This window comes from Coregonus lavaretus (assembly GCF_964263955.1).
Source record: "Coregonus lavaretus genome assembly, chromosome: 38".
In the NCBI taxonomy this organism is placed as follows: domain Eukaryota; kingdom Metazoa; phylum Chordata; class Actinopteri; order Salmoniformes; family Salmonidae; genus Coregonus; species Coregonus lavaretus.
Window position 1 is genome coordinate 7,159,682 of NC_140025.1, and position 23,575 is coordinate 7,183,256.

At 42.2% G+C, this 23,575-nt stretch overlaps 1 protein-coding gene across 2 annotated transcripts; it reads left to right on the forward strand.

Moving 5' to 3' along the window:
• The first annotated feature begins 4,250 nt into the window (after positions 1-4,250).
• LOC311112406 (chloride channel CLIC-like protein 1) lies at positions 4,251-22,967 on the forward strand. Of its 2 annotated transcripts, XM_084155515.1 has the most exons (6): positions 4,251-4,566; positions 8,241-8,321; positions 14,810-15,034; positions 20,137-20,280; positions 20,555-20,977; positions 22,754-22,967. In XM_084155515.1, exons 1-6 carry the CDS (start codon positions 4,411-4,413, stop codon positions 22,844-22,846), a joined length of 1,122 nt encoding a protein of 373 aa, XP_084011641.1. In that variant the 5' UTR covers positions 4,251-4,410; the 3' UTR covers positions 22,847-22,967. The 2 variants fall into 2 exon arrangements, with proteins under 2 accessions (XP_084011641.1, XP_084011642.1); XM_084155516.1 differs by lacking the exon at positions 8,241-8,321 and having other exon boundaries at positions 4,281-4,566.
• Positions 22,968-23,575: the final 608 nt, after the last annotated feature.

Here is a 23,575-nt window from a genome sequence, read left to right on the forward strand (position 1 = left end):
CCCCAAGCCATAAGACTCCTGAACAGCTAATCATGGCTACCCTGACTATTTGCACTGCCCCCCCCCCCCCCCCCCTTTTTTTACGCTGCTGCTACTCTGTATATTATCTATGCATAGTCACTTTAACTCTACCCACATACAAATTACCTCAACTAACCGGTGCCCCCGCACACTGACTCTGTACCGGTACCCCCTGTATATATACTGTTATTTTATTAAAGACAACTGGGAACTCGAAAAAACAAGTTCCAGTCATGACATCAGTGACCTTAAGGTCAGAAAGTCGGAGCTCCAGTAAGAGGCCAGAATTCCCGAGTTGGAATTCTGAGTTGGATGACCGTTCAAACCGATTTTCCCAGTCGTAGATAGTTTATTTTTTCTGGTGTTCCCAGTTGTCTTGAATGCACCCAAGTCAGATTTCCGAGTTGCTAGTTGTTTTGAACGCGGCATTAGCAAGGGAAATTTCAGAGTTCAGACTAGCACGTGAACGTGGCATAAGAACGTTCACGGCACACGCCTGCTTTTCTCCTGTCTTTTGAAGGCAGGAGCATGGCTGAGGCTCTCCGAATCTATCCAATCACCGCTCTCATGCTGTTAACCGATGCGGAAATATGTAGATTACCTGTATTAATGGCACCTGTTTGAACTTGTTATCAGTATAAAAGACACCTGTCCACAACCTCAGTCACACTCCAAACACCACTATGGCCAAGACCAAAGAGCTGTCAAAGGACACCAGAAACAAAATTGGAGACCTGCACCAGGCTGGGAAGACTGAATCTGCAATAGGTAAGCAGCTTGGTTTGAAGAAATCAACTGTGGGAGCAATTATTAGGAAAAGGAAGACATACAAGACCACTGATAATCTCCCTCGATCTGGGGCTCCACGCAAGATCTCACCCGTGGGGTCAAAATGATCACAAGAACGGTGAGCAAAAATCCCAGAACCACACGGGGGGACCTAGTGAATGACCTGCAGAGAGCTGGGACCAAAGTAACAAAGCCTACCATCAGTAACACACTACGCCGCCAGGGACTCAAATCCTGCAGTGGCAGACGTGTCCCCCTGCTTAAGCCAGTACATGTCCAGGCCCATCTGAAGTTTGCTAGAGTGCATTTGGATGATCCAGAAGAGGATTGGGAGAATGTCATATGGTCAGATGAAACCAAAATATAACTTTTTGGTAAAAACTCAACTCGTCGTGTTTGGAGGACAAAGAATGCTGAGTTGCATCCAAAGAACACCATACCTACTGTGAAGCATGGGGTGGAAACATCATGCTTTGGGGCTGTTTTTCTGCAAAGGGACCAGGACGACTGATCCGTGTAAAGGAAAGAATGAATGGGGCCATGTATCGTGAGATTTTGAGTGAAAACCTCCTTCCATCAGCAAGGGCATTGAAGATGAAACTTGGCTGGGTCTTTCAGCATGACAATGATCCCAAACACACCGCCCGGCCAACGAAGGAGTGGCTTCGTAAGAAGCATTTCAAGGTCCTGGAGTGGCCTAGCCAGTCTCCAGATCTCAACCCCATAGAAAATCTTTGGAGGGAGTTGAAAGTCCGTGTTGCCCAGCGACAGCCCCAAAACATCACTGCTCTAGAGAAGATCTGCATGGAGGAATGGGCCAAAATACCAGCAACAGTGTGTGAAAACCTTGTGAAGACTTACAGAAAACGTTTGACCTGTGTCATTGCCAACAAAGGGTATATAACAAAGTATTGAGAAACTTTTGTTATTGACCAAATACTTATTTTCCACCATAATTTGCAAATAAATTCATTAAAAATCCTACAATGTGATTTTCTGGAGAAAAAAAATCTCATTTTGTCTGTCATAGTTGACGTGTACCTATGATGAAAATTACAGGCCTCTCTCATCTTATTAAGTGGGAGAACTTGCACAATTGGTGGCTGACTAAATACTTTTTTCCCCCACTGTACCTATTTAGGCAATCCCTAGCTGCTGGGCTGCTCAGTCCTGGCCCTGGGTGTCTGCCGTACAGTTGGTTGACTCTCTGGCCTTGGCCTAACACACCTGAAACCAATAATGAATGTTTCGCTAAGATCCTAAAGCTGAGTGGGGTGTGTTGGGTTGGGGCACTGCAGGGCCTTGGACCCCTAGGGACAGGACGGGGTGGCCCAGCTATATTGTGTGCAAGTAAAAAGAGCTCTACAGTACTATTAGGCCTATGATATGAGTTATATGGAGGGTGTACTGTTTCTGTGTGTTTTTATACAACTTTTATAAAATATGGGAAGGAAGTTGTGTTGGGGAGAGAGTTGAGTTATTGACTAGACTGGTGGGGGTTGGGCATGCAGGTCGCTCAGGCTGGCTGTGCGGTCTGGCTGAAATTTGATAGAGGATGTCTTAATAAAGACAATCAAAAGTCTTTGTACTTTACTTGTAAGAGTTGTTCATTTGTTAGGCTATTTATTAAAGGTGCAACACAATATAATATTCATTATTTAATTAATTGATCTAGTTCAGTCTTATCAATCACTTAAACATATTTTAAAAGGATCCCTTACCTAGCATGATGACTGGGAATTTTTGCATGATGACTGTGCCCTTGCCTCCAAGACTTCACGGCAGAAGCACTGCTACTTGCAAGGACTTCTGTTGCCAGAAAATGTCCCGACCTCACAGGATCCTTCTGAGTAGGGACCTAATTAGAACAGAAAAGTAGTCTGATTTTAGTTTAATTTAAATGTCGTTATTGATAGTTATGGATTTTTTAAAAATATATAGGCCTACTTAACAAAACTATAAACGCAACATGTAAAGTGTTGATCCCATGTTTCATGACCTGAAATAAAAGATCCCAGAAATGTTCCATATGCACAAAAAGCTTATTTCTGAAATGTTGTGCACAAATTTGTTTACATCCATGTTAGTGAGCATTTCTCCTTTGCCAAGATTATCCATCCACCTGACAGGTGTGGCATATCAAGAAGCTGATTAAACAGCATGATAATTACACAGGTGCACCCTGTGCTGGGGAAAAATAAAGGCCACTCTAAAATTAGCAGTTTTGTCACACAACACAATGCCACAGATGTCTCAAGTTTTGAGAGAGCGTGCAATTGGCATGCTGACTGCAAAAATATCCACCAGAGCTATTGCCAGAAAATGTAATGTTAATTTCTCTACCATAAACCGTTTTAGAGAATTTGACAGTATGTCCAACCAGCCTCACAACCGCTGACCACGTGTAACCACGCCAGCCCAGGACCTCCACATCCAGCTTCTTCACCTGCGGGATTGTCTGAGACCAGCCACCTGGACAACTGATGAAACTGTGGGTTTGCACAACTGAAGAATATCTGCACAAACTGTCAGAAACCGTCTCAGGGAAGCTGCTCAGAGCATCTGCGTGCTCCTCGTTCTCACCAGGGTCTTGACCTGACTGCAGTTCGCTGTCGTAACTGACTTCAGTGGGCAAACGCTCACCTTCGATGGCCAGTGGCACACTGGAGAAGTGTGCTCTTCATGGATGAATCCCGATTTCAACTGTACCAGACGGCAGACAGCGTGTATAGCGTCATGTGGGCGAGTGGTTTGCTGACGTCAAGTTTGCGAACAGAATGCCCGATGGTGGCAGTGGGGTTATGGTATGGGCAGTCATAAGCTATGGACAACGAACACAACTGCATTTTATCGATGGCAACATGAATGCACAGAGATACCGTCACGAGATCCTGCGGCCCATTGTCGTGCCATTCATCCGCCACCATCATCTCATGTTACAGCATGATAATGCACTGCCCAATGTAGCAAGGATCTGTACACAATTCCTGGAAGCTGAAAATGTCCCAGTTATTCCACGGCCTGCATACTCACCAGACATGTCACCCATTGAGCCTGTTTGGATGCTCTGGATCAACGTGTACAACAACTTGTTCCTGTTCCTGCCGATATCCAGCAACTTCGCACAGCCATTGAAGAGGAGTGGGACAACATTCCACAGGCCACAATCAACAACCGGATCAACTCAATGCAAAGGAGATTTCACGCTGCATGAGGCAAATGGGGGTCACATACTCACTAGTATTCTGATCAAGTAAAATCTTTTGAAGTTGTTACATGTTGAGTTTATATTTTTGTTCAGTGTGTATATAGAGTATTATTTATTATTATTTATCTTTTTACCCCGCATTTTTTCCCATTTGGGATCTTTATTATCCACCTGCGCAGTAGGTGGCGGAATGCATATATAATTGTTGCGAACGCCATTATACCAAAGAAGAGGAAGAAGAACATCGCCAAAGACAGATCACAGCTTGACGTTATTGCGATGTGTTTCTGGTTTATGAGGACAAAGTTCTCTGTAGCATAGCTTGTTAGCTAGAGTAGCCTCAAATGTCATAGTAGTAACGTTAGCTAGCTAGCCGTCTTAAAACGAAGAAGATGTCAACAAGTGCTGTCACGACGTGCATCATCACTGCTGCTGTATGCAGCCTGTTGCTCGTTGCTCAAGGGCAGATGGACGATGAAGAATGGATTGATCCCTATGATATTTTGAACTACGACGCAAGCACAAAGACCATGAGAAAGCCTGCTGAGGTACAGTACAAGCAGCTATGCAATGCATGTTTCCGTGCCTTGACTCGGTGCCATAAATTGAAATTATTATCTTATTGTTGGAAGTAAAAGCCTAACTGTTGTTCATTAGTTTACTCATATTAGGGGAGGGGTGGGAAGGTTAGCAGAAAATAAAAAAGGAAATATATTTTTTAAAAATATGTATATGTACTGTACCAGTCAAAAGTTTGGACACACCTACTCATTCCAGGGTTTTTCTTTATTTTTACTATTTTCAACATTGTAGAATAATGGTGAGGACATCAAAACTATGAAATAACACGTGGAATCCTGTAGTTACCCAAAAAGTGTTAAACAAGTCAACATATTTTATATTTAAAAATTATTCAACGTAGCCACCCTTTGCCTTGATGACAGCTTTGCACACTCTTGGCATTCTCTCAACCAGCTTCATGAGGTAGTCACCTGGATGCATTTCAATTAACAGGTGTGCTTTGTCAAAAATGTATTTGTAGAATTTATTTCCTTCTCAATGAAGAACAGCTCTAATAAGCAAAGAGAAACAACAGGCCATCATTACTTTCAGACATGAAGGTCAGTCAATACGGAACATTTCAAGAACTTTGAACATTTCAGGCGCAAAAACCATCAAGCGCTATGATGAAACTGGCTCTCATGAGGACCGCCACAGGAAAGGAAGACCCACTTACCTCTGCTGCAGAGGATACGTTCATTAAGAGTTAACTGCACCTCAGATTGCAGCCCAAATAAATGCTTCACAGAGTTCAAGTAACAGACACATCTCAACATCAACTGTTCAGAGGAGACTGCGTGAATCAGGCCTTCGTGGTCGAATTGCTGCAAAGAAACCACTACTAAAGGACACCAATAAGAAGAAGAGACTTGCTTGGGCCAAGAAACATGAGCAATGGACATTTAGACCGGTGGAAATCTGTCCTTTGGTCTAATGAGTCCAAATTTGAGATTTTTGGTTCCAACCGCTGTGTCTTTGTGAGACGCAGAGTAGGTGAACGGATGATCTCCGCATGTGTGGTTCCCACCGTGAAGCATGGAGGAGGAGGTGTGATGGTGTTGGGGTGCTTTGCTGATTTATTTAGAATTCAAGGCACACTTAACCAGCATGACTACCACAGCGTTCTGCAGCGATACGCCATCCCATCTGGTTTGTGCTTAATGGGACTATCATTTGTTTTTCAACAGGACAATGACCCAAAACACACCTCAGGCAGTGTACGGGCTATTTGACCAAGAAGGAGAGTGATGGAGTGCTGCATCAGATGACCTGGCCTCCACAATCACCCAACCTCAACCCAATGGAGATGAGTTGGACCGCAGAGTGAAAGAAAAGCAGCCAACAAGTGCTCAGCATGTGGGAACTCCTTCAAGACTGTTGGAAAAGCATTCCAGGTGAAGCTGGTTGAGAGAATGCCAAGAGTGTGCAAAGCTGTCATCAAGGCAAAGGGTGGCTACTTTGAAGAATCTAAAATATATTTTGATTTGTTTAACACTTTTTTTTTTTTTTGGGTTCCTACATGATTTCATGTGTTATTTCATAGTTTTGATGTCTTAACTATTATTTTACAATGTAGAAAATAGTAAAAATAAAGAAAAACCCTGGAATGAGTAGGTGTGTCAACTTTTGACTGGTACTGTTTATAAATATATTTACAAAGAAATATGGGGGTTTGAAAATTATGCTGATAATTACATTGATGGAAGCTACAATCTATCTGCAATATTTAAGCTGATCTACCCCCCTTTTTTATCTTATTGTTTAGGGTATCCAATCAAAAACGCATATTTTGACCAATGGGTAAAATAATGTTAAAGCCTGCAATATGTAACTTTTTAGGTGACATGGACAAATTCACATAGAAATGTGTGTTATAGACCCTTTTCCAGTACGTGAAACACTGACGTCACGCACAGATGCGCGCGACTCTTGGCGGCAGTAAGAAAGCCATCGCCATCTGCGCCCATTCAACATAGCCTAGATTTAAGTTTTTATTACTTCTAATCAAAATAATGTTTTGGTGATTGTCATACGCTTACAATGTTTTTATTATCGATTGAACAGTCGCTAAGATTATATTTGGTTGTGATCTTTGCAAAATAACTATTTTGGATGCAGCAGTTGTTAGCTAGAATGCTAACGTTCATTGATATAGGCTGTAGCAAAAGCTAGCCAAAGAGCCATTTTACTGGTTGAAGTGTAAGTATAATGCAGTTGATTTTCGATGACACAAACATTATATTAAGCAGGAGCCTTCATCTTATTATAATCCAAAAGTAGTGTGAAAGGCACTAATAAGCAGCATGTTAAAAATAGGCTTTTTTTTGCTGGCGTTCTATAAGAACTCCCCCTTGTTATGCCACCAACGTGCGTGCATCGCCCTCGTGTTGCAATGTTTGTAAACACAGGAAGGGGTCTATAGATCGGCCATTCTCATTGAAAGCAAATCTAAGAAACGGTATGTTGTATGCGCACTTAAGTTTTGTTTTTTGCTCTTTTACTTTCGGATTTGTACACCAGCTTCAAACAGCTGAAAATACAATATTTTTGGTTATGGGAAATATATTTCACACTGTTTTTAATGGTACAATGATTATCTACACTAGACTTGCTTGTTTTGTCACAAACTGAAATGAAGCGAACTATTAGAATTTTACCAACTGGGAAATGGCAGAGCGATTTTCTGCGTAGTGCACCTTTTAAATGCAGAAGACACATTTCAGTTCAATGCATTCAGTTGTGCAACTGACTAGGTTTTCCCTTTCCGAGGTGTGGCCATTCCTCTTCTGACTGTGCTAGGTGAAGATTATAAGAGTACATGGCCATTAAGACCAGATCGTTCTTCAAGATGTTCATAGATGACCAGCAGGGTCAAATAATAATGTGGTTAAAGAGGGTGCAACAGGTCAGCACCTCAGGAGTAAATAAATGTCAATTGGCTTTTCATAGCCGAGCTTTCAGAAGTCGAGACAGCAGATCTGTTGACTCAGAGTGCTGAAATTTGGCACACATGCTCAGGGATATGATTCTAACTAACCCAAGTGATATCTCAGACACCACTGTGCCGATTTTGACAAAATTACCCTGACTGGCCCAAGGGGGCCGCTATAGTAATCAACTGAAATCCCACACTTTGAAGAAGCATATCTCCTGTCCTGTTTTGAGCATGAATTTTTATCACTAAATGGCCCAAAGGGGGGCGCCGCAACATTCGTGGGGGACAACATGTTTAATGTAGCCTTGTTTTGTTTTCTTTGTCATGTTTCCTATTGCAGCAGCAAGCTATTTGAACAAAATCAAATCAAATCAAATTTTATTGGCCACATGCGCCGAATACAACAGGTGCAGACATTACAGTGAAATGCTTACTTACAGCCCTTAACCAACAGTACATTTATTTTTTATAAAAAAAGTAGAATAAAACAAAAAAGTGTTGAGAAAAAAAGAGCAGAAGTAAAATAAAAGAACAGTAGGGAGGCTATATATACAGGGGGGTACCGGTGCAGAGTCAATGTGCAGGGGCACCGGCTAGTTGAAGTTGAAAATACAAACAAACATGTCGAATACACATTATTCTGGCCATCTCTTAAATGCTTATGACAGAATGGCGAGAAGGTGATATGTCACTTTCCTGATTTTTATTTAATTTTTCTTTACACAGGTTTCACAGCTGCCGTCATGCAACGCTGTGTTCAAGCAATTTCTCACCAAGCTTCTGAAGGAGATTGAAAAATTTGGCCTGGTATGTTTTGGCATTGTCTCATCTGGTATGAACACTAACAATCGATGCCCTAATGCTCTTTATGTAAAGGCCGGGGCTGCGGATCAGTATGTAACCATCCCGCAGGCCCCCCTGGATCTTTTTCCCCAGAGCTGATCGATCCGATTCACATTCTGCGCATGTTATTTTACACCCACCAAATGTTTTTACATAGCTGCTGCTCAACCTCTCCCTCCCTTCACATTTCTCTCTTTACTCACCCTCTTCTGAACTCTCAACCAATTTGATCGCCTTGATGATGTAGCCTACGTCTCTGCCTCATATTTCTGAATAACAGAAATAAAAACCCTGCAGCTATTTGAAACGAATATTCCGAAAAGAAATATATTTGTAAGCTAATTTGTGATGTAGGCTACAACCTTCTGTCTGTTATAGGCTAACTAAGGATATTGCAGTAGCACAAGCAGGGCACAGTCTACATTTACATTTACGTCATTTAGCAGACGCTCTTATCCAGAGCGACTTACAGTTAGTGCATACAATATTTGCAAATGCCATGCTCTACCAACTGAGCTACATCCCTGCCGGCCATTCCCTCCCCCCTCCCTGGACGACGCTGGGCCAATTGTGCGCCGCCCCATGGGTCTCCCGGTCGCGGCCAGCTACGACAGAGCCTAGATTCGAACCAGGATCTCTAGTGGCACAGCTAGCACTGCAATGCAGTGCTTTAGACCACTGCGCCACTCGGGAGGACACATTGCATTGGAGCAAAACAATCAGCGTTTTAACCACGTGTACATTTGTGATGATGTTTGCAATAGCCTCCTTTTACACCAGACAAAGATGTCCGAACATCGCCGTGTGGAGGAAGAAGAATGGAATTAGTCTTCAGCCTTTAATATCAAGCAAGCCTTTTGAATTCGAGAACAAAATCCTTAGTATTGCAAACAAAATTAATGATATTGAAAGCAATAAAATCACAAGTACTGAGAGCAAAATAAATAATATTGCAAGGAAATCATTTTGAAAGGCAAGAACAAATTAATTGTAAATGAATGCTAAAATATATATATTCAGTGAAACGGGTCCCTCTTTGCCTGCAATTTTTCCTATCTTTGGGTATGTTATTTGAATTTTGTTTTCACTGCCTAGTTTTTGCAGTTGCTAAGTTTTGGCACATTCATTCCATGTAGGTGGGGTTAAGAGGGAGCCTAAGATGATGCGTCTATTGGTCAACCGGTTTTGGAGTGACAGGTCAGCCTCACCCAATGATCCAGTTTGTTTACATCCTAGCTACATGTAGGTATGTTAGATAGGCTACCGTGCACCCGGATAACTTGCTAGCAACTATTTTTTTTACTGTATAAAGTAGCTTGAATTGCTAATTCCAGAAGTTAGATGTGTCGAATGTATCGCCTGAACTAATATCTTCAGCATCTAACTACAGTTTCTAAACCCAGAGGCCAACATCGCAAGACTTATGGGAACGCTTGCGAAGCAGTCCGGGGTTTGAGAAGTCTATGGGCTTGATATTGCAGCCGACAGTGCAGGCAACTGCCGACTGACTGATCTACAAGTCACCTTGCATCATAAATAACAACTCATTATTATTTGTAGATCAGTCAGTCACAATTTTCCCACAATACATCACTGTTTTTTTCATGCTCTCGAACACAGCCAATGAGAGTGGAAAAGGACAAATTGTGAAAAGAAAGTGGAAAATCTTAAGGCACAACCTGGATTAGAGCCAATGTCTTAAGTAGTTGAACATGTTATTACTCCAACCTTATGAAAGTGACACTGACGTGTTCCTGCGCATGAGCTTAGCTAGCCAATGTCGCCATGGTATTGCCTAGAAGTGTGATCGTGGATTTCTATTGGAGAAGCGGTTTCTGCCCATCTTCATACTGTACTGCTAACTAACAGGCTAAGAAGCTAGCTAGCAAGTTGATTCACACAAATTACTGTGGTCATTTCTAGATAGCTGCAGTGCAACATAACCAAAGCCAAAACCAACCTTTTGTAAACATAAATTTACAGTGCATTCTGGAAAGTATTCAGACCCCTTTTACTTTTTCCACACTTTGTTACGTTGCAGCCTTATTCTAAAATGGATTAAATAACATTTTCCCCTCATCCATCTACACACAATACCCCATAATGACAAAGCAAAAACAGGTTTTTAGAAAAACTGAAATTTCACATTTACATAAGTATTCAGACCCTTTACTCAGTACTTTGTTGAAGCACCTTTGGCAGTGATTACAGCCTTGAGTCTTCTTGGGTATGACGCTACAAGCTTGGCACACCTGTATTTGGGGAGTTTCTCCCATTCTTCTCTGCAGATCCTCTCAAGCTCTGTCAAGTTGGATGGGGAGCGTAGCTGCACAGCTATTTTCAGGTCTCCAGAGATGTTCGATCGGGTTCAAGCCTGGGCTCTGACTGGGCCACTCAAAGACATTCAGACACTTGTCCCGAAGCCACTCCTGCGTTGTCTTGGCTGTGTGCTTAGGGTCGTTGTCCTGTTGGAAGGTGAACCTTCGCCCCAGTCTGAGGTCCTGAGCGCTCTGGAGCAGGTTTTCATCAAGGATCTCTTTTGTACTTTGCTACGTTCATTTTTCCTCGATCCTGACTAGTTTCCCAGTCCCTGCCGCTAAAAACATCCCCACAGCATGATGCTGCTATCACCATGCTTCACCGTAGGGATGGTGCCAGGTTTCCTCCAGATGTGACTGTTTGCATTCAGCCCAAAGAGTTCAATGTTGGTTTCATCAGACCAAAGAATCTTGTGGTCAGAGTCCTTTAGGTGCCTTTTGGCAAACCCCAAGCAGGCTGTCATGTGCCTTTTACTGAGTGTCTTCCGTCTGGCCACTCTACAGAGATGTTTGTCCTTCTGGAAGGTTCTCCCATCTCCACAGAGGAACTATACCTCCCTGACAAAGGCCCTTCTCCCCCGATTGCTCAGTTTGGCCGGGCGGCCAGCTCTAGGAAGAGTCTTGGTGGTTCCAAGCTTCTTCCATTTAAGAATGATGGAGGCCACTGTGTTCTTGGGGACCTTCAATGCTGCAAAAATGTTTGCTACCCTTCCCCAGATCTGTGCCTCAACACAATCCTGTCTCAGAGCTCTACGGACAATTATTTCGACCTAATGGCTTGGTTTTTGCTCTGACGTGCACTGTCAACTGTGGGACCTTTATATAGACAGGTGTGTGCCTTTCCAAATCATGTCCAATCAGTTTAATTTACCACAGGTGGACACCAATCAAGTTGTAGAAACATTTAAGGATGATCAATGGAAACGGGATGCACCTGAGCTCAATTTCGAGTCTTATAGCAAAGGGTCTGAATACTTACAGTACCAGTCATACGTTTGGACACCTACTCATTCCAGGATTTTCCTTTATTTTTACTGTTTTCTACATTGTAGAATAATAGTGAAGACATCAAAACTATGAAATAACACATATGGAATCATGTAGTAACCAAAATATATTTTAGATTCTTCAAAGTAGCCACCCTTTGCCTTGATGACAGCTTTGCACACTCTTGGCATTCTCTCACCCAGCTTCATGAGGTAGTCACCTGGAATAACAATAATATTTAGAAGTGGTGTAAAGCTCACCGACATTGGACTCTGGAGCAGTGGAAACGCGTTCTCTGGAGTGATGAATCACGCTTCACCATCTGGCAGTCCGATGGACGAATCTGGGTTTGGTGGATGCCAGGAGAACGCTACCTGCTCCAATGAATAGCGTCAACTATTCAAACATAACATTTGGTGGAGGAGGGCAATTTTTTCCCATGGTTCGGGCTAGGCCCCTTTAGTTCCAGTGAAGGGAAATCTTAACTCTACAGCATACAATGACATTCTAGACGATTCTGTGCTTCCAACTTTGTGGCAACAGTTTGGGGAAGGCCCTTTCCTGTTTCAGCATGACAAAGCCCCGTGCACAAAGCGAGGTCCATACAGAAATGGTTTGTCGAGGTCGGTGTGGAAGAACTTGACTGGCCTCCACAGAGCCCTGACCTCAACCCCATCGAACACCTTTAGGATGAATTGGAACGCCGACCTCACTAATGCTCTTGTTGCTGAATGGAGGCAAGTCTCTGCAGCAGTGTTCCAACATCTAGTGGAAAGCCTTCCCAGAAGAGTGGAGGCTGTAATAGCAGCAAAGGGGGGGACCAACTCTATATTAATGCCCATGATTTTGGAATGAGATGTTCGATAAGCATGTGTCCACATACTTTTGGTGATGTAGTGTATATATTGCCAGTAACAATAACTCCATGTTGTGTATTTGTCAAATTTGAAGAGACAGAGTAGATGGACATAACCTTGCCGTAACATTCTTTGAGTTAGCCCTTGGTGAGACAGTCGACAAAGCTGTTTCTTGACTCAATACTGTTAAAGCTGCAAGACATGGGCATTATTGCATATACACAAGTTTTTCCTTGCTAGTGTCGACTGGAAAATGCAGAGGCATAAAGCAGATACGTTTTTAATTAGTTAATGGATTTGTCATGACGTAGCAATCAGTCTGCACAATTAACCATCACAAATTATTTTATTAAGGATATACCCCTTACTGTACACCTGGAGACCTGTGATAGAGACACTGTCCTACAGGTAACAGTTATTATTGTCCTCGTTCGTGTTCAAGAAACCGGTTACAATTTCCACAAAGTGTTTGACTCGTTTTCCTTGATAATGGTTTCCAACATAAGATTGGCAGAACTTCACTAAAGGGCAAGAACATTTCTGTATTGTAATTCTATTTGCAGAATACCTTAACATATGGCTGAACATATGGACATATGGCTGGTAACAAATTGTCACTGTAAACTTGACTGAACACAGTTCAGCAACAATGGATAAGTCTGCCTTCCTATTTCTCATCAGTACAGTTAGAAATATTTGTAGTAGTATTGGGGACAAAGTGATATTCCTTCTCGGCTTCTCTCAGCTATGGAGACAGGTCATCAGCCCTGAACCGCCTGTGAAAAAGGAGCACAAAATTAATTATCAAAAAGGTTAAAATGGGTGGAAACCTAACACAGATTATCAATGTACAACTAATGATCAGTGCACTAGTCACAATTCAATGACAGTTTTTTTTATTGTTCATGATATCTGTATACTCCGGTTTAGTGCATGTTGTCACACCCAACCATTAATTCACTCAATTTATCCAAGTATGGTCTTATTGTAGTTTTAATAGGTGTTATAGCACAGGTAGGGATGACAATTTACACACTGCTGCCCTTCTGGGCCAAGAATGAGGAACACTGAACTAGTGCACACTTTGGGAGGAAGAGTGACGAATCAGGACATGCAAACAGAAACTTGACTTGCAACAAACAAATGTAATTTACAAGAACTCTGTGGTGGAGGATGGGACTACAATGATAATATAATCAAATTTGAACTCTACCATGAACATTACCATACCGTACAGTAGCACCTAAACAAATTTGTAACTTCTATTAGCCCATAGAAACGCATTGAATAACAGATTCATACATGTCAAAAAATACATAAAAAATAAGTATGTTTTGAAGTGTCGGTCCTATATCTGAGAGACGTGGAATTACCCCTATACCAAAACGGAGAACACCATCCTGTTCGTGAGAGTCTCATCTTTCCATAGAGGGGTCACATTAATATGTGCAGCCCAAACCGTTCAGACGCAGATGTTTTTGTGAGAAGACTGATTTTCGGTCTCCTGGTCTGACAAATACTGCTTTAGCTTTGCCACCTTCCACTGCAGATGCGGAAGGCCGTCATGAGCGGATGCCGTTGTTTGAGACACAGCCCATGCAAAAAAACATCTCTAGGTTATTAAACAGACGGATTTTGATTGGGATTTTGTATTATGCTAATTAGATTTCCATGCGGACATCGACTCTAGGGGGTTAAAAAATAAATGATTTGTGCTGTCTGGAAAAAACAAAAAACATGAGAGGTTGAAATCCAAAATGGCCAATAACCTGCCCAGCTAGGCCTATCATAAAAGCGTCAAGACAAGTTAAAGTTATCACCAGTAGCCTATTTCCCAAATATTTTAATAGCCTAAGAAGTTGTCCAAAATGTGCCGCATTCAAAAAGAACAAGAATGAAATTTAGTCTATAGCCTAGGCTTAGGCTATTCTCAATCACAGCTTTATGAGAGATGGAACAAACAATATGCCCGTTAAGAAAGGAAGATGAGGCAATGCTGACGCTCTACCAGAAAGATTAGAAAAGATTTGCCTCCACTTAGCCTCTGCCCAGGCTTTCAACATTATCTTTTGTCATGATTCGTCCAGTTGTAGTATGTGGTTGTAGCGGAGGTATTTATAATAGGGGGCGATACCATCCTATACCACAAAGTTTTGAGTACATAATCACGATAGGATAAAGGTTGACATCGCCCAACCCTAGTTACCACCTTGTGATGTAATATGCTATCTGTAGATGCCAAATGCCTATACTTTGTACTATTTATTTTCTATTTCTTTCCAACCACTAGCCCAGTGATTTCCAGAATGATCTCTACTACGACGCCAAAGTAAGACTGTCTCGGCAAGCGTTGGCAGAGATCTGGACGCTTCTGGAGGGAATGGACAGCTGTAGAATGGGGGCTCTGGACGATGCCCTCAGCCAGATCCTGGTGGATCTCAAACCACAAGAATTCGAGGCCTCGAGATGGCACTTTGAGGACACCTTTGGTGTGGAGATCGACACAGTCATGAAGGTGATAATTTGTAGCAGAGGGGACTGTGATGCTCAAAATGAAGTGGATTTACAACCGTACACACCACATGTGGTTTGCCTAAAGGAATTGATGATTGATAGTTTGTAAAGTAGGCTACACGGGATTAAAATAACTTTTCTTTTTCTGTGAGGGAACTTATTTTCTGGACTTAGAAGTTCATACTGTAACGCATAAGATAGGACTAGCCTACACACAATCTACAGGACATATAAAAACAAAACTGCTCTCAATGGTGCTGGCTGGCATGTGTCTGATCTTTGCTTGAGGAGGCGAGTCCGATCTGCTCCACTGACTGACTGAGATGCGTATGAAGCTAACTTGCACATTTCTGTGTTCATCGATATGACTAAACCACTCTGATTCAGAGCACAGTCATTTACTGGACACTCAAGACAAACAGAACTGACACCACTCGTTGGCATTATAACGCCAGGAATAGTTCTCATTGTCATTGCAATTATTTAAGGAGCGACTGCCCCTAAAAAGCAACTTCTCATTTTGAAAATGGCCTATGTGGCATCAATATGAGCCAGAAACATATATTCTAGTGTCATCATTGACTACAAAGTGTAAATAGGATACATTTAGTCATAAAGTCATTCTCGTCCAAAACAGATTTGCAATTATAGGAAAGAATGGAATATCACGGAATGAAGGGTACCGTAACAGTTTTCCGTGGGTTGGGTTTATTATAATCCTGCCCACAGCTGACAGTACCCAAGTAATTTGGAGCGCAGCTGCATGCGACCTGATCGAATGTCAATTTGGTTTGACATCCAATATCCCTATGTGGCTAGTTGGGGACCATCAGTAAATTACACAATGTACCTGGGACAATATTTTAAAAGGTCAATAGCTCCACATTTTTACGACTTAACCTCAAACCATCTATAAATTGTAGAAATTCGTATACAAATATTGGAAGCATTTAATGAGACAACTAAAAGATGTGCAACAAATATTGTCCCAGAGATGGGCTATCCAAAGTCAAAGCAAATTTGCCACGGTTGCACACCAGCCAGCTGAAGCTAATTGACAAAATAATTTGGCTAACTCTTCCCACCTGCGAACACACGAGATATATATATATATATATATATATATATATATATATATGTGTATATATATATATATATACACATACAGTGGGGAGAACAAGTATTTGATACACTGCCGATTTTGCAGGTTTTCCTACTTACAAAGCATGTAGAGGTCTGTAATTTTTATCATAGGTACACTTCAACTGTGAGAGACGGAATCTAAAACAAAAATCCAGAAAATCACATTGTATGATTTTTAAGTAATTAATTTGCATTTTATTGCATGACATAAGTATTTGATACATCAGAAAAGCAGAACTTAATATTTGGCACAGAAACCTTTGTTTGCAATTACAGAGATCATACGTTTCCTGTAAGTCTTGACCAGGTTTGCACACACTGCAGCAGGGATTTTGGCCCACTCCTCCATACAGACCTTCTCCAGATCCTTCAGGTTTCGGGGCTGTCGCTGGGCAATATGGACTTTCAGCTCCCTCCAAAGATGTTCTATTGGGTTCAGGTCTGGAGACTGGCTAGGCCACTCCAGGACCTTGAGATGCTTCTTACGGAGCCACTCCTTAGTTGCCCTGGCTGTGTGTTTCGGGTCGTTGTCATGCTGGAAGACCCAGCCACGACCCATCTTCAATGCTCTTACTGAGGGAAGGAGGTTGTTGGCCAAGATCTCGCGATACATGGCCCCATCCATCCTCCCCTCAATACGGTGCAGTCGTCCTGTCCCCTTTGCAGAAAAGCATCCCCAAAGAATGATGTTTCCACCTCCATGCTTCACGGTTGGGATGGTGTTCTTGGGGTTGTACTCATCCTTCTTCTTCATCCAAACACGGCGAGTGGAGTTTAGACCAAAAAGCTATATTTTTGTCTCATCAGACCACATGACCTCCCATTCCTACTCTGGATCATCCAGATGGTCATTGGCAAACTTCAGACGGGCCTGGACATGCGCTGGCTTGAGCAAGGGGACCTTGCGTGCGCTGCAGGATTTTAATCCATGACGGCGTAGTGTGTTACGAATGGTTTTCTTTGAGACTGTGGTCCCAGCTCTCTTCAGGTCATTGACCAGGTCCTGCCGTGTAGTTCTGGGCTGATCCATCACCTTCCTCATGATCATTGATGCCCCACGAGGTGAGATCTTGCATGGAGCCCCAGACCGAGGGTGATTGACCGTGATCTTGAACTTCTTCCATTTTCTAATAATTGCGCCAACAGTTGTTGCCTTCTCACCAAGCTGCTTGCCTATTGTCCTGTAGCCCATCCCAGCCTTGTGCAGGTCTACAATTTTATCCCTGATGTCCTTACACAGCTGTCTGGTCTTGGCCATTGTGGAGAGGTTGGAGTCTGTTTGATTGAGTGTGTGGACAGGTGTCTTTTATACAGGTAACGAGTTCAAACAGGTGCAGTTAATACAGGTAATGAGTGGAGAACAGGAGGGCTTCTTAAAGAAAAACTAACAGGTCTGTGAGAGCCGGAATTCTTACTGGTTGGTAGGTGATCAAATACTTATGTCATGCAATAAAATGCAAATTAATTACTTAAAAATCCTACAATGTGATTTTCTGGATTTTTGTTTTAGATTCCGTCTCTCACAGTTGAAGTGTACCTATGATAAAAATTACAGACCTCTACATGCTTTGTAAGTAGGAAAACCAGCAAAATTGGCAGTGTATCAAATACTTGTTCTCCCCACTGTATATATATATTTTAATTTTTTTCACCTTTATTTAACCAGGTAAACCAGTTGAGAACAAGTTCTCATTTACAACTGCGACCTGGCCAAGATAAAGCAAAGCAGTGCGATAAAAACAACAACACAGAGTTACATATGGGGTAAAACAAAACAAAGTAAAAAATACAACAGAAATAAATATATATACAGTGTGTGCAAATGTAGCAAGTTATGGAGGTAAGGCAATAAATAGGCTATAGTGCAAAATAATTACAATTAGTATTAACACTGGAATGATAGATGTGCAAGAGATGATGTGCAAATAGAGATACTGGGGTACAAATGAGCAAAATAAATAACAATATAGGGATGAGGTAGTTGGGCGGGCTAATTTCAGATGGGCTGTGTACAGGTGCAGTGATCGGTAAGGTGCTCTGACAACTGATGCTTAAAGTTAGTGAGGGAGATAAGTGTCTCCAGCTTCAGAGATTTTTGCAATTTGTTCCAGTCATTGGCAGCAGAGAACTGGAAGGAATGGCGGCCAAAGGAGATGTTGGCTTTGGGGATGACCAGTGAGATATACCTGCTGGAGCGCATACTACGGGTGGGTGTTGCTATGGTGACCAATGAGCTAAGATAAGGCGGGGATTTGCCTAGCAGTGATTTATAGATGGCCTGGAGCCAGTGGGTTTGGCGACGAATATGTAGTGAGGACCAGCCAACAAGAGCGTACAGGTCACAGTGGTGGGTAGTATATGGGGCTTTGGAGACAAAACGGATGGCACTGTGATAGACTACATCCAATTTGCTGAGTAGAGTGTTGGAGGCTATTTTGTAAATGACATCGCCGAAGTCAAGGATCGGTAGGATAGTCAGTTTTACGAGGGCATGTTTGGCAGCATGAGTGAAGGAGGCTTTGTTGCGAAATAGGAAACCGATTCTAGATTTAACTTTGGATTGGAGATTCTTAATGTGAGTCTGGAAGGAGAGTTTACAGTCTAACCAGACACCTAGATATTTGTAGTTGTCCACATACTCTAGGTCAGACCCGTCGAGAGTAGTGATTCTAGTCGGGTGGGCGGGTGCAAGCAGCGTTCGGTTGAAGAGCATGCATTTAGTTTTACTAGTGTTTAAGAGCAGTTGGAGGCTACTGAAGGAGTGTTGTATGGCATTGAAGCTCGTTTGGAAGTTTGTTAACACAGTGTCCAATGAAGGGCCAGATGTATACAAAATGGTGTCGTCTGCGTAGAGGTGGATCTGAGAGTCACCAGCAGCAAGAGCGACGTCATTGATATACACAGAGAAAAGAGTCTGCCCAAGAATTGAACCCTGTGGCACCCCCATAGAGACTGCCATAGGTCCAGACAACAGGCCCTCCGATTTGACACATTGAACTCTATCTGAGAAGTAGTTGGTGAACCAGGCGAGGCAGTCATTTGAGAAACCAAGGCTATTTAGTCTGCCAATAAGAATGCGGTGGTTGACAGAGTCGAAAGCCTTGGCCAGGTCAATGAAAACGGCTGCACAGTACTGTCTATTATCGATCGCGGTTATAATATCGTTTAGGACCTTGAGCGTGGCTGAAGTGCACCCATGACCAGCTCGGAAACCGGATTGCATAGCGGAGAAGGTACGGTGGGATTCGAAATGGTCGGTGATCTGTTTTGTTAACTTGGCTTTCAAAAATGTTTGAAAGGCAGGGCAGGATGGATATGGGTCTGTAACAGTTTGGATCTAGAGTGTCACCCCCTTTGAAGAGGGGGATGACCGCGGCAGCTTTCCAATCTCTGGGGATCTCAGACGTTACGAAAGAGAGGTTGAACAGGCTAGTAATAGGGGTTGCGACAATTTCGGCGGCTAGTTTTAGAAAGACTTTAGTGGACTCCTTCCTGCCTTTACCCCAGATTGGTACAGAGGTGCCATGACTCTCCAGCACGATCTCTGTAAGATGTACTACGAAGTCCTCATGGTCAACCCAATCCTTCTCGTACCCCCAACTAAGGTAACCTGTAGTTGACAACCGGGGTTGGGAACAATTCTATTTCAATTCAGTCCATACAGGAAGTAAGTGCAAAGCCTTTGGTCTAGCGGTAATGCTCTAGGCACATAAACTGTCCCTACCGGAGACTAGGGTTCAAACCCCAACTCCAACCCTTAAATGCATCCCATCTCTCTGTATCCGTCTCTAGTTCTACCTGTCCAAATAAAGGAAACAATGAGAGTGAATCCTTCCTGCATTGACTGCACTGAAATGGATTGACCCTAACCCTGTTGACGACCAATAACCTGTGTAACATTTAGCCTATTTCCAATGGGACGCAGTGTGATAGTGTATTATTATATCTCTGTCTCTGAAGGAAATCACTATGACCATCACCAACTTCTTCACGGAAACTCAGAAGCACTTTGGCCAGAGGATCAGTGAGTTCCTCGTTGCCCTCAAGGACCTACCGGTCACCCTGCAGATCCCTGTGCTCTTCATCATCGTGCTTTCCATCCTGGTACACACACACACACTTGAAACACTGTCACAAGGGCTTGGGTAAATTCCATTTCAATTCAAACAATTCAGAAAGAGAATTGGTGTTGAAAAATCCTTAAGAAACTAAATGGCCCTTTTCAATTCTTGATTGAGAATTTCTATTTACTTCTGTATTGAAATGGAATGGAATTTAACCCATCCCTGACTATCACACAGCAGTCATACTAACTGTTTCCAGTTTTAGCCAGTTTCCTGAATGTCACTGAAGCAGTATATTCCTCCATCTTCCTCAGGTGTTTATGTACTGTAGCTGCCAGGCAGCCATCCGGCCCGGCATTACAAGACTGCTGCGCATCGGCAGGCCCAGGGACCCCCCTCCTCCAGCCGTGGACAAGCCCGAGCCCAAGGCCCATCTGAGAGGGACAAACCACGACCCACAGGCAGGGGGGGACGCCCCTCAATGCTCCCCTCCCAGATACGTGGAGACCCTGAGGAACGACGACCGGCTGTTTAGCAACGTCCAGGAAGAGATTCAGCAAGAACCAGTTGTAGCTGGGGCCACAACTGAAGGAAATGACTCACAAGAAGCTAAACCCTCTCCAGCTAAAGCCAAACCCAATGAGAGGGACGTGACGTCTGAATCTAAGGTGGCTACTGACTGGGAGGCTGAGCAGCTGGCCAAGAGGCAGCCCTCAACAACTACACAAGGGAATAATGTAAGTGGTTTGTGTTGATCTCGACTGAGTTATGGATGCAAAGGTGTTCCCTTATGAACCTGGGGGCTTATCAAAAGCAGCTTGTCATTCTAGGTTTTTAGCCTCTACACTGGAATTGTATACCGGAGGTCACTCCAGCAAGTGGTCTCGGCCGCAAGCTGCACAACAAATCCTTGAAAGTAGAACCAAACATAATTTGACACTTCAGAGCTGCAAGCCACAGAGGGGACCTGCCTCTAGCAGTGGAGGAAAATGTCGCTTAGGGTGGGGTTCCGGGGTCCCCCCCTGAGAAATTGTATGTAGAAGGACTAAGTTAAGCTGGTGACTTCTAAAAAGGACATTCTACTCCAAAATGAATTAAAATCTAAAATAGAATTTCCACCTACAGAAATGAGCCCAATAACATATTGGTAAAATTATTTTAACATATTGGACCATGCATATAGCCTATGCATGGTCCATATTATCAGGTATGCTATTAGCAATACGCATTATCACCTGTAGCCCAACTGATGCAGCATAATGGCTATAAATACATAGGCTAATGCATGGGGTTTCCTATCTGCTTTTACCATGGGCTTAATCCTTAGCTAGATCCCAAATGTGATATTTTAACTAGTTAGCATGTATTGATACATTTTATGTCCCCAGAAAATTGCATAAACACAGTGAATATAATGTAGGCCTACCTGTTAGGATAACTTGGGGTAAAACGCCACATGGGGTAACACACCCCCTCCTGTACTTCTCACAGAAACCCCTTCATGACACCATGCTCCTCGGAGCCAGATGCTGATGATGGGTAACCCTTTGCTGGGCAGCTGGCATTGAAACCCCCCATGCTAGGCGAAAGGAGTTCCAATGACGGGCGTTTAAAGTTATTATAGCTGGTGGTGGATGGTTGTCAAACAATCATTAACCAGCCTTCCTGATTTGAACTTTCGTAAACTACATTATGGATATTGGGAAATGATCTATGTTTATGGGTATACAGTCAGTAAGTCCTCTGTCCTTGTGTTTAAATGCCAACCACAGCACCTTACATGCGTTAATGGGATGATTCAGATTCTACATCAATTGGTAAATTGCAGATCCAGTGTTTTTTTTTTTTACCCCAATTTCCCTTTGCCATCTCTTTCATATGTTTTTAACACCACTGTGCTTTATTGTGCTTTTGTTTGCCTGCCTGGTCAATGTGCATGTACCCTCAACACATGATGATTGTGTATGTTGTGCGCAGTGATCCTGTCGGTAGTGGCAATGTTTTGTGGCAACTCACCATTCTCTTCTGAAATAATGTGAATGATGTTCTGTATGGTATTACCATAGACATATCCACATGTATAGGCAGGCGTACATCATTGGGTATTACTAATATACACTGAGTGTACAAAATATTATGAACACCTTCTCTTTCCATGACAACTGACCAGGTGAAAGCTATGATCCTTTATTGATGTCACTTGTTAAATACTCTTCAATCAGTGTAAATGAAGGGGAGAAGACAGGTTAAAGAAGGATTTTAAGCCTTGAGACAATTGATACATGGATTGTGTATGTGTGCCATTCATAGGGTGAATGGGTAAGACAAAATATTTAAGTGCATTTGAACGGGGTATGGTAGTAGGTGCCAGGCGCACTGTTTTTTGTCAAGAACTGCAAAGCTGCTGGGGGTGTTTGCACAACTCAATATTAGGAAGGTGTTCTTAATGTTTTGAACACATTGTTGGGATTATTTGTTTCTAAATATTGCTCTTTGCTTACTGTGCTTTGCAGACATTGGAGAAGTCATCAGAAGAGAAGATGGTGCATGGTGAAACTGATAGGGTGCCTGTACAAGAGACTGAACCAACGTCACTAGCACTATAGACAATGTTCTTGTCATTGACAGCAGTGCGCAATCTCCAATCCGTGAGTTGGATGCCTTAAGCCATATATGAAGATGCATTGTATTTTTTTTATCAAGATAATAAAGAATACTTTTTATTTCTTTTTTGAAAATGTCATGTTTTTCAGTTTACAATGTAGCAGTAGTGATTTTTGTCTCTAAAAAAAGCACAGTTTGTTGACATGTCTTACTTTAAATGTGTATGTTTTCGTTAGGGGTAGACCAGCTTTAATATTGCAGATTGTAGCTTCCATCAATGTAATTGTCTGCATCATTTTCAATCCCCCATATATTGTTTTGTGTGTGTGTGTGTGTGTGTATGTATATATATATATATATATATATATATATATATATATATATATATATATATATATATATATATATATATATATACATACATACATACATACATACATACATACATACATACATACATACATACATACATACATACATACATACATACATACATACATACATACATACATACATACATACATACATACATACATACATACATACATACATACATACATACACACACAGTACCAGTCAAAAGTTTGGACACACCTACTCATTCAAGGGTTTTTCTTTATTTTTACTATTTTCTACATTGTAGATTAATATTGAAGACAACAAAACTATGAAATAACACATGGAATCATGTAGTAACCAAAGAAGTGTTAAACAAATCAAAATATATTTTA